This window comes from Pipra filicauda, unplaced genomic scaffold (assembly GCF_003945595.2).
Source record: "Pipra filicauda isolate LSUMZ 115617 unplaced genomic scaffold, ASM394559v2 scaffold323_size1005334_pilon, whole genome shotgun sequence".
NCBI lineage: Eukaryota > Metazoa > Chordata > Aves > Passeriformes > Pipridae > Pipra > Pipra filicauda.
Genome location: NW_024104447.1, coordinates 169,953 through 182,116, shown reverse-complemented (window position 1 = coordinate 182,116; position 12,164 = coordinate 169,953). Strand labels below are relative to the sequence as shown.

The 12,164-nt window shown below is 46.2% G+C and overlaps 1 protein-coding gene across 7 annotated transcripts in view; it reads right to left on the bottom strand.

Annotated features, from left to right (window-relative positions):
* The window catches only part of APLP2 (amyloid beta precursor like protein 2), a 46,054-nt gene that overhangs the window by 8,771 nt on the left and 25,119 nt on the right, over positions 1-12,164 (bottom strand). For 6 of the 7 annotated variants that reach the window (XM_027740530.2, XM_027740528.2, XM_027740525.2 and 3 more), the window contains exons 4-11: positions 10,803-10,915; positions 9,130-9,317; positions 8,103-8,320; positions 6,111-6,278; positions 4,025-4,140; positions 3,383-3,457; positions 2,062-2,220; positions 1,460-1,588 (exon numbers count right to left, since the gene is read on the bottom strand). In XM_027740530.2, the coding sequence (XP_027596331.1) occupies positions 1,460-1,588; positions 2,062-2,220; positions 3,383-3,457; positions 4,025-4,140; positions 6,111-6,278; positions 8,103-8,320; positions 9,130-9,317; positions 10,803-10,915 (1,166 nt within the window). The remainder of the gene's footprint in view (positions 1-1,459; positions 1,589-2,061; positions 2,221-3,382; positions 3,458-4,024; positions 4,141-6,110; positions 6,279-8,102; positions 8,321-9,129; positions 9,318-10,802; positions 10,916-12,164) is intronic. The other variant, XM_027740531.2, reaches the window with a different exon arrangement.

The following is a 12,164-nucleotide window of genomic DNA, read 5'->3' as shown; positions in this document are numbered from 1 at the left end:
TCAAGGGAATCGATTGAGGAGCTTAAAGTGCAGCTGAAAAGTTAAGGGAATGGCAATTGAACTGTACCACCCACATCCCTCTCATGTCGATCTGTTGACACTGCAGCCTTCAGAACGAATTAAGGACTGCTCAGGGTTTAGCACAAGAATGCAGTTCACACACTCTCTCTTGGGCTCTGGCAGCAGAACAGAGTGTTGGGGTGGACTGTGCTTGATGTGTCTCCGAAAAGGCGATCTGCATCCAGAGCAAAAGGTCAGCTCTGCCCAGTGTAAGTGCCCCACCCCTCCTGAGGATGTGCAGCCGAGGGAGGATCACACTGAGTCACACAGCCAGTGGGAGACAACCCGGGAGACACGAGGAGAAGGTTCACTGCCAGTACCCAGAAACAAGGTGACACCCATGGGACCTGGCACCTCCAAGGGTGAGGTTCACTTCTAGAAAATCACTGTGATACTGCTCTGCCCCTCCCTGTCCTACTCGTAACCCAGGATATTTCCATCTCCTGGTTATACACTTTTTATTGCATTTTTCCTCAGCTTATTTCTTCCATTTGGCAGCACTGGATGTGCTCTACTACACTGTCTCCCTGCAGCTCTCTGTTCTTTTCCCTTCTCCTTATATTTCATACATTACAAAATTCAAAGATATTCCAAAGCAGCATATCAACCACAAACTTCAACTGGGAAAACATTCCTAAAGCTGCGACTGGACAGTCAGTTCTCTCTGAGCCCTTATGAACAGACCTTTCGATGTTATCAGGCCATTCTTCATTTGAATTTTGAATCAGTTGGACCTTTTAGATAACCTTTTACCATTTTAAAACAAGTGAAAACAAGTGTCAGGACGTAATTCCAAAGATTTGTGGAGTATCTGTAACTATTCTTGCCAGGTTTCAAGCAGCACATTCACACACACTACCCAGTAGGAGGAAAATTATTTTCTAGCTGTTCAGGAGTACAGTATAGTGCAACAGCACAACGTACACACATCAAAACAAGACTTGTGATAAGGTTAACAACAAGGATCAAGTGCTTGGAAAGGGTTACGTATTATGCTTTGCAAACCAGGCAATAACTCTGCAGAGGCACAATTCCCACAACCCCCCAGTACAGTGAAGAACAAGCCTAACGAAAGGAACATAGACATGAGGTCTTAGAGGGCGTGAGGAAGGATGTTCAAGGAAGACCAACCTCTCAACAAATAATTTCACGGGTGTTTTATAAAAGGAAACACAATACCGATACTGAACTAGTTCTAAATCCCTTGACTTGTCATTGTGGCCAAAATAAATCAGAGTTTCAGTTTTTTACAGAGTCAAGCACCAAGGAAAATTGTGCAGGGAGTGTATCTGGTGAGAGGGAAAGCTCTGCACAAGGGCGATGTTGCTATAGTACCCAACAACACAGGGCTCTCAGAGCCTCTGACAGCCAGGGCTGGGTGAAAATGAAACCTCCTCACCTGGGACTTCATCTGTGCAGCCTTCTCGGGGTCCACTGCCAGGACGTGCTGGTAGTGGCGGATGGTGTGGAGCCGGTCCTTGTTCTCGGCACGGACGTAGCGCTTCAGGGCCTGCAGGATGCGGTGGGGCTGGGGAGGGGAGCAGGGAACAGCTCAAACCCACGGGAGTCAAATCAGATTCACAGCTGAAAACAGCACCTCAGATGGGAGCCTGCTTTGGTGTTGGACAGATCTGTCACCTACACTCACCTCTTAGATATTTTCTCTTTAAATTATGCCTGTTTGACTCAGAACATATTCAAATCCAGCCTCTTTGACTCAGAACACTTATTAATTAAGCCTTTTTGACTGAGAACACCACGCCTTCTGAACTGTGCCTTACGGACACCAAACAAAGTAGAGGGCTTTTTCACCAGCGAGTCAATTAGGAGTCCCACTGCCAAGTCTGCAGCACAAACTGCCACGATGGAGAAAGCTTTCCCAGGAACCTATTCCCAGTTTCTGCCCTGGCAAGTCACAGATCACCTTCTCATCAAGACATTGCCACATTACTTCCTACCCAGTGCTGTCCTGCTGTAGAAATGTGGTGGAGAGCAGCTCACCCGTGGTGGGTCAGCCTGCAGGGCAGCCAGGTAGTTCTCCAGGGCGATCCGACGGCGATCGTTCAGCATCGCTTCCACACGAGCCAGGTGAGTTTCCACAAGCTGCTGCTTCTCACTTGCTGCTTCCTTCTCCAGAGATTTCACCATGGCCTGGAAGTGCTAGGACAAAGAAAGCTGTCTGCATGAAATGCCCTGTGTGACCAGGGGTCACCTGCTCTCACTCATGTCACTCCTTAGAACTAACAGTCACTGTCAAACTCCATGTCTAACCCCTTTACAGGAGTAGGAGAGATGCTGATTCGAACCACGACAAGACTTCATCTTTGCAAATTCAATAGTGACAATTTGCCTTCCAAACTTCCCTCATAGGCCATTACAAAGGTCTGAAGAAGGAAAATGACCTTGCACATAAAGATCAGGCTGTGCTGAATGACTGACACAGCATCAACTCTTTCCCTCAACCCTGCAGTATGGAAACAGGATTGATCCCTTCAGCCTGGAGCCATTAATTTGAATTTGCAGGGTTTACATATTGCATAGGTGATTTTCCATCAGCATACCTTCAGATCAAATCTCTGTATCTTCTATTAGAAAGGTCATAACCCCTCCAAAAGTCATAGCATCTCCAAACCAACTAGAACACGTGACTGAGAGTTGTTATGTTCCACTAGAGATGATGGCAAGCTCTTGGACTTGCACATAGTTCCAAACAGTGACTTACATTAAAAAAATGCAGAGAGAAAACTGTGTTCCAGGATAAAATCCAAAGAGGGATGAAAAGCTGGAGTCAGTCACTTAGTTTGAGGGAAATTCATACAGTTGTCACTACCAGAAGAGCCTTCCCCTAACAATCCCACACCACGAATATCCTTGATTAACTTCACAGTCCAGCTGAACTCCCCCCATAAGGCCCAAGATTGGCATTTTGGCAGCAAACCAGCTTTATCTGCTGTCTAAGCGGTTTTCACTAAGTCTGTCCCGACAGGAAATGTGTGTCCACAGAGCCAGGGCTGAGTCTGAACCAGACTCTGAGGCCACTGGGTAGTGCAAAACAGGCCAAAGGTCTGAAATTACAATTTGGCTCTGCTGTCGCTACGCTTGAAGGGCGAGATCACTTCCTACTAGTGGGTCTAGGAAAGGACCTGGCACAAGGTCAGATCATCTCCAGCTTTAAGAACAAAGAATGCAATTGAATCAAACCTGCTCTAAAAGGCAGCTGTTGACAGAGCAGGAAGGCTGTGCTTCCATCTCAGTCATCTTTTGGCTCTGAATATTACAATCTCTCTCAGTAACTTTCCTCTTTAGGTCCTTCCACTCTTACCTGGATGAGAGTCTGCCTTTCTGCCTTGGGGAGATTTACAGCTTGGTGCTCAGCTTCCTCCCATTCCTTTTTCACCTGGACAAAAAAAGGACAGACATCAACAACAGACAAATTTACATCTGATCTTTGCAAATTCATTTGCCTCCACAGGCAGATCCTGGCACAGCCTGGCCAGGTTTTGAAGGCACAATAGAGCTGCTGTGGGGTTTAAAAACTTAAGCCCCCTGGGCAGCGAGCCAAGTACCCTCAATGATTCATAGAATCCCAGCATAGTTTGGGTTGGAAGAGACCTTAAAGCCCATCTCATTCCAACACCCCTTCCATGGGCAGGGACACCCTTCAAGCCCTGTCCAACCTGGCCTTGGACACTTCAAGGGAATGGGGCAGCCACAGCTCCTCTGGGCAACCTGTGCCAGGGCCTCACCACTCTCTGAGTAAAGAATTCTTCCTAACATCTAATCTAATCTAATTCCTCTCTTCCAACACTGCAGAAATAAAAATCTAACTGCCATGGTGTGGTCATACTGCAAAAAACACATGGAAGGCTGGAAACTGGAAAGGAAGCCTTTCCACCATCAGATTGCCCAGATAAAGCCAGGCAGCAGGGAGGCAGCAGCGCCCAGGCTGAAGGCACACACTCACCCGGTCCATGCGGTTGTGGTGCCTGACCTCCAGCTGCTCCTTGGCCTTCTGGAAGCGGGCGTGCTCATTGTCATCAGCTGGGGTCTCAAAGTAGACATCCACATCATCAGTGGGCACTGCCAGGACAGGGGAAGCGTCAGCAGGGCTTGGAAACCCGGGATCCTGGACTGCAAAGGGCAGGGCAGGAGAGGGATCTCCACGCCTGCATCATTAACAATCTGGCAGGTTGAGTCTACTGAACCACCTACCAGTTTGGAATCTCTGAGCTGCCAATTCACTGCACAACATCAGCTACATCACCCCAAAACACAGCCATGCACTGTGGCGACCAGCACCTGCTCAGCCTTCCCAGTTCTGAGATGAACACTGCTCAGCTCCAGAAACAGGGACTTGGATGGCAGGATAAAGAACTCCTCTTCTCTTCCCTTCCACATTGGCTTTGGATGTTTTAAATGACATTCTGTGCATTAGCTGTTCACTAACAAGCTGGCTCCAGACATCATTAATATGATTAGGGAGCTTTGACAATAAATCTGCACAAAAACACTCCCCAATATTTTACACTTCAAACCTACCTTCCCTACCAGATGCACCATGCAAGACTAACAGGCAATGATATTAGACAAGACAGCGACAGAAGGAGGCTCAGTGTGACAAAGTGACTTGTCCAATACATTGGATGGTTTGTAACTTCAAGACATCCAAATTCGACAAGGGGAAAAACAAAATTTCAAAACAGATAAATTTCAAGCATCTGCAAAATCCACACCAGGGGCTCTGTACGCTGTGTTCTGCAGTTTAGGAAGTGCTGAACCAAGCTCCTGTGCTACAGTTTTAGACACTACACATCCCAGAGCCTTTCTGAGAGGAACTATGGCAAACATGATGCACTCCATCGTTGCCCTTTGCCTGAGGGAGGGCAGAAAGGGACAGTTAAGGCAACCTTTCATCCGTATTAGTTATTTCGGGGGGAAAACCTCCAACACATCATTGAAATAGAGCATGCTTCGGAAAAATATTAATCTGGCACTTTGGCATGAACACAGGAGAAGAGTTTAACACACACCTGCATCCACCCACCTTCCCTCTAACTGGGGGAAAATAGTGGGAACATACAACACAGGCACTTTTGTGTGCAAAGGACAGTGTCACATCAGTGCTAGATTCTGGGCCTGCTCATGGCATTTCTGAACCAGGCTTGGACACAGATAACCCTCTTCCCAACCCCAAATCCCTCTGTAACAGGACAAACTTTTGTCCCAAAAGCTCCTGACATCCACATCTTTTCTTTCCCTGCCTCAGTCAGATCAGCCCAATCTAAAGCACTTGCATGAAGCCCATTTTGTAAACAGGATTATGGCTGTATAGTCAGGCTGCCAAGCCCCAGATAACACAAAAAGCCTTTCAAAAGGCTTTAATGGTAGCTGAAGTGGAAGTGCTGGAGTTCAACAATAAGATTAATAAGGAGGTTAAAATGTTTTTGGTAGCTTTATCATCTGACATAAAAGCCAGTTGAAATTGGTGCCAAAAACCTCAAGCACTCAAAAACACAGGGATTGAGTCGTGATTCATATTTCATACTGAGCTGAAACTGGGAATCTGATTTCTATACTATTTGTCTAATACTTTCCAAAATTAAAATAGCAACAAAATGCCTATTACCAGGAGAACAGCGAGCAGCATCCTGCTTTTCAGGACCTACTGGTCAAACACAGGCATGGTAACACGACTGGGGGGAGCAAGGGCTTCCTTTCATTTGTTTTGGAAAGAAAGCCAGTTAGGCAAGGTCAGAGACAGCCCCTGGTCCCAGGTTCAGACCTGAAGAGGACAGTTGAGCCCTCGGCAAGAGCTGCAAGCCAACAGGGAGCACAGATAGCATATGGTGAGAGCTACTTTTCCCAGGAATGATCACCCTATGGACCTAGGGAAGCAGAGACAGGAGGAGACTGCTGCAAAGAGACAGACACCAGAACCAAAGGGAGAAGCTACAGACGGGTCCTCTCTTGCCCCAGGCAAGGAGGAGGAGACACCACACGCCAGACAGACAGTGGCCAGCTGCGAAGGGCCAGTGGGAGGCAGGACTTACTCATCTTTTTACACACAGCCATACAATACTCCTCTGACTCAAAATTGTTCCTGTTGCCTCCGCAGCCTCCATATATAAAGCGAATGCACTTTCTCTTGTTAGGGTCGAAGTACCAGCGAGGCATCACAGCCCGGCAGGGCCCTGTCAGGGCCTCCTGGGAGCAGACAGCTGTGTGGAGATGGGGTAGAACATGAGCTATGAGGAGCACAGGCCTTGCTCAGTGACCTACACAACGCAGGGGTGGCTCTGCCTCACACCTTCCTCTGGGGCACCAGCGCTGGCCTCAACAGCAGGAAATGTTTATCAGAGTCTCCCAGTTTTTCCCTGGCCTGAGGCTCAAGATCAAACATTCTGACCAATATTAAGGGTGCAGAATTGCTTTCAGAGGAATGACACGAATGGAGAGATTAGTTGTCTCAAAAGAATTATTTTTCTGTCCCAGGCCTTTGGGGTGCTGGGATATCAGTGGCTAGTCCAAAAGCAACACAAATGAACAGTTATAAATATCCCTCTCCTTCCAAATCCTTCAGTGACCAAAGGGCTTCTGTCAGTTCTGGGGGGCTTAATGTGGCCAAAGCATCCATCATAACGTCAGGGAGGTGCCTGCACATGGTGCTTTGGAGTGAGCTGAGCAGCTCACTCTTTCTCAACATAGAGCTCTCATTGGTGATTTCTCTTTAGCCAGGGGCTGGAACAGCAAGGATCTGTTCTGCTGATGGCACAGCATTATGCCCTGGGTGCCCCAGGGGGAGATCCTCCACTGTATAAAACTAATGTGATGGAACGGTCCATTAAAGCATCCCAACATGTCCTGTTTGCTGCATTCTGCCTGGACAGACACTCCACATCTTACAGGGGAGGTGTAAGAGCACAGGAAAAGGCAGGCTAACCAAAAGGAATGGCCGCTATGCCAGCCTCAGTTTTTAAGTTTTGAAACATCTGTGCACTAAATATTAAAACTCTGTGCAGCCATGGCACGTGGATTGCTTCATGGTCAGCCAGCAATATAGCAGTTGGGCTATTCTGAGGCAAGAGAACAGATATTGTGTATAAATTAGCAACCGTTTGTGGTACTAGGAGAAAAAAAGCAGTGTACCCCCAAAACAGGCACCCCAGTCATACTACTCTAAGTCTCTTTCAATACCTGCAGACCTGTAACAGCCCTGGACACATATGAGCTAAGCCTTGTTTCAGCAAGTAAAATTATCTGCAGCATGCTGGCATTTTACCAAAAAGATGCAAGAACTGCTGGCAATGATTCAGTGATCTGGAGCTAATTGAATTTCATTCCCTCTCCCCTCCTCTCTCCTCTACAGACACTTCTACACACAAAGTATAGGACATCACATAACTGAGGCACCACGCCATCAACCCTCTGTGAGGGCACCGACCACTGAACAAAAGCTGCAGTGGATCTTAATAATGCACAAAGGATATATTATCATAGAACAAAGCTGGGCCAGGCTGCTGACTTTCTTTTGTGGAAGAGAAGTGTTTATGCAAAGGCAGCACTAAGGATGTTCCTCACTCTTAAATAGCCAGATAGCACCTTGATGCCACCTCTGCAGAGTATGGCCCACTTCTAGCTTCCTTTTCATATAAAACACCAAATCCAAGATAATCACCCCCAAACAGGGATTTTAAACTTACGGTGTGCCCCAAATGCCTCTTTTAGATTTTCCAGAATTCGCAGATACAGTTTTTCTGACTCATCACTGCACCTTGGTGGAGGTGCTTGTTCAGCGTGCCAAACACTGGGCTCCCTGCCAGCAGAACTGCTGTTTATCTGCAAACATATGGCCCGTGCTCTCGAGAGTTAATTTCAACACTTGAAACACAAGCATCATCACCTTTCCTCTGTTTGCTAACTTATCTGGCAAATAAAACTTCCAAGTGGCATTTATTGACTTGATCAAAACCCTATCACTAACTGACAGCCAACAGAGATAATCCCAAGGGAGGAAGAGGCCTGGATGCTGGAATGTGTCTTACATTTCATATCACTGCTCACTTCCTTCTCAGCCACAGCCTTGTCATTGTTGGGCTCTGTGGGGGTCTCCTCGTTGTAATCATCCACCTTGTAGCTGTCATAGTAGTAATCACGGTCTTCCACCACGTCCTCTTCCTCCTCCCCTTCGTCATCTTCATCCTCATCTTCCTCCACAGCTGTTCCTGTGAAGTCTTCTACACCTGCCTCTGTAGGGAACTCACTAGAAGAATATGGTTATATTAGAGGGTAAAGTTAAGGCTGATCAGGGATGTACCAGAATAATGATTCTCTTTCCATCTGTTCTAGAAACACTAGAGATGAGAAAAATAAATGTAGCGACTGTTGATTGGCCCATCACCCACAGCAACGGGACATCTCTCATTTCCTTGAACTTCCCCATCAGCTTTCCTCAGGAAGTGAGAGCCTATCCCTGGGGGAGGTGCCTGCTGTAGAATCCTGGAATGGTTTGGGTTGGAAGAGACCTTCAAACCCATATCGTTCCACCCCCTGCCATGGGCAGGGACACCTTCCCCTATCCTCAATCCCAAGCCCTGTCCAATCTGGCCTTGGACACTCCCAGGGATGGGGCAGTCACAGCTTCCCTGGGCAACCTGTGCCAGGGCCTCACCACCCTCACAGACAATTCCTTCCCAATATCCCATCTAATCCTGCCCTCTGGCAGAGGGAAGCCATTCCCTGTGTCTTGTCCCTTCAGACCCTTGTCCTAAGTCCCTCTGCAGCTCTCTTGGAGCCCCTTTAGGCACTGGAAGGGGCTTTCAGGTCTTCCTAGAGCCTTCTCTTCTCCAGGCTGAGTGACCCCAACTCTCTCTGTCCAAGGATGAAGGGAGAGGGGCTGTTGAGCTCCCCCAGTAATAAAAAAGTCACTTGTCCTCCTGCAAGGCTCCTTCAAGCTCAGGACACAATTCAGAAGTACAGAAATTCTCTCAACCCTCAGCACAAGGGAGTTGCTGTGTGAAATATTCCCAAGCAGCCGGTGGTAACACCTACACCAGTAAGAAAGAACCCTACCTTTTGTAAAGGTCATAGTCTTCATCCTCCTCCTCCTCCTCCTCCTCCTCCTCCTCCTCTTTGGACAGAGCCTCATCCACAACCTTAGTCTGAGGACAGCACACGTATTCTGTCCCATGGAACTGGTCCACCCCGCAGGGCAGCAGCATCCCATAACTGTGCAGGATCATCCCCTCTGTCAGACAGGCCTGAAAGGAGAGCCCAGCCAGGTCAGTTTAGCATCGTGCCCCTCCTTTGGATAAACCTCAAGTTTGCCTATCAGAGGTCCCAAGAATGTGACCAATGGTTTAAATTTTACAGCAAAAACACAACAGCAACATATGACCTAGGAGTGAACATCAAAGGAAAATGGATTCGAAACTTGCAGGGCAAAAAAATCCCCAGAAAATTCCCAGATTCAGAGCTTCCTGCTGCTAATGTATCACACCCTGGCCCCAACAAGTGCTGGTTTGTCAGCCTGGCAAACTTCAGGAGAAACAGTTAAACATTTTGTGCCAACTCAAGGGAGAGAGCACTTGAAAGAACCAGAACGGGTGTTTGCTTTTCTGGGCTAGCTGTTTCATTAAACGTTATCTATTAAACTTTACACTGGAGTAAGTGAATAATAGCTCAAATGGACTTTGTGTCAAGATTATTTTAACATGCTGTAGATGAAAATCAATCAGATAATTCAAGTAAAAAGTTAAATGCAAACTATGATCAGACATTATGTCTATACACCTCTCTTAAGTTAAGGAAATACTTGGCTTTGTCATACTCAGCAAAGAATGAAGTAAGAAAAGCTTTATTATGCACATCAGAACCCTTTTGTGCTTTGCTTTGTTACAGCAAGGATTTTAAATGAGCCAAATATTGCTGGAAAAGTTCTCCAACTACATTTAAAACAAATGATTTTTCAATTTGCTAGACATTAACAAGTTTATCCTCAATTAAAAGGCAATTCCTCTAGTACAGCTTTATTTAGAGAGGTTTTTGCCCACAGGATTTTAAAGAAATAGGAATTTTAACTGGAATATCCTTAACCTCATCTTTTTCAGCACCATCACAACTGATTGATGTGCTGTTGCTTCTACAAAATAGAAAACATGTACATTTTGTCATGATCCTGTTTTTACTACCCCAGCTTCAAATGGGTATGCAGAGCATTTGCAGCAGTTTAGCTAGTCAGATAAAGAACCAAAAAAACACCCCAAAACCACGGGCTGCATTTATCCTGAGAAGATAATCCATCTCTTATGTAAAACCTCCACTAATCAGTCTCAACGAAACTCAGATTGCTCCCAGGCAAACCCTCCCAACCAAATCCCCAGCAGCAGCCGGTACATTAAAGCAAAATGTGTAAGAAAAACAGGAACTATGCTATGCCCACTGCAGCTCCTTGGAAAGAGGGATGAAGCACTGGTTAAAGCAGCATCCCAGAGAGCTGATTTCAGTTCCTAGCTCCATGATCTGGATAAGCGACTTAGGACAGCTTTTCATGAGGGAACAATAACTCAGTGGCTCCACAGGTTTTTTGAGTCACCTGAGTACTTTTAAATGTTCATTTCCTTGCTGTTGCCTCAGTCCATTGACTGGAACATGGGAATAGGAGCCCAGAGATAAATACTGCTATGCTCCAACACTGCATGCATCCAAGTGCAGACTAAATACTGCTGCTCCAGCAGCTGCATTACCTCCTTTGCCACAGTGTGCCAGTGTTGGTGGCTCTCACACACATCCATCCGCTCCTTGTGGAAGAACCTGCACTTCTCGGGCACCAGCAGCACGTCGCTCACGAACTCACCCACTGAAAAACACACAGCGGACACAGGTCACTCCTGCCCAAAGCCACCACCGGAGCCCCCCCAGAGCACACGTCGTGCATGTGGCTTGAAGGGTTGGAATATTCCGAATGGGAACAAGTCACATCAGTTCTGAAAATTATCTCTGAGAATCTACACAAAACCAGTCTGAATTTCCACGGTAAAACCAGGAATAGGGGCTGACTGCTGACCCTGAAGGTAAAGTTTACAGTGCAAGTTAATAAACCATTGTTCGAGGAACCAAAAGAACTGACTGAAGAGATTTCACTCAAGTCTTTGAAAAGATTGTGTCTGTACACAGAAGTTTTCAAACCACTTAATCCCCTATTTCTAAATGAGTTGCATCACATCAAAGCTCCTTCACACACTGGCTGCTGCTGAAACAACCTGGAAATTTTTATATGCCCTGAGTGTTTTCAGTATCTGAGCAAGTCTTGTTTTGTTTTGTTTTGTTTCCAGATGGTTTAATTCAGGATCAACTGCAGCACATTCCCTGCCTGGGACAGTCCTTAAAGAAAACACAGAGGGCTGGAAAAATAAAAACTGTACAGCCTAAAAACCAGAGTACAACCCAAGTCAGCAAATACGCTGTATTGCAACATTTAGAAAACCACAACCTCACCAGCAAGAGGAAGCTCTGGCACAATCTTTGTGCCAAAACCAGACTTTTGCTTTTGAGGAAGATGGGAGAGAAAGAATCGGTCTGCTCTACAGACTCTGTATTAGTTGCACTTAAAAGCTATTTAGCCTAAATTTCCATCATCATTCAGTGTGGTACCAACACATGGAAAATAAGGATCAGAACTAAGTGAGCGTCGCTTCCTGTTCTTAGCCCAGAAGTCCCAGCGAACACTGGGATCCAAACCACGGTATTTTCTCCAAGTTGAGGTTTTTCTCTCTTTCTTGCCGATTTAAATGCCACATTCAATAATTTTAAAATAAGGGCGTGACTAGATACTCTAAGAAGATCAGGAAAAGATCTTCAACTGTTTCAAAGCAACATTCCCTGCATACATGACCAGCAGCTTTAGGAATCATTTGTTAAAACTGAAGAAAAGGTTCTTAAGTCAAAGGCCTTTTCTCACAGTCTCCAGGGAGCACAATTCTTTGTTCAATCAATCTTCAACATTATCTTGTCAAAATACATTTTAAATATTCTGCACACCCAGTGTGTTTTGCAACCCCTCAGTATTGATACCAAAGGCTCATGGACACTTCTACAGAGAAGTTAAA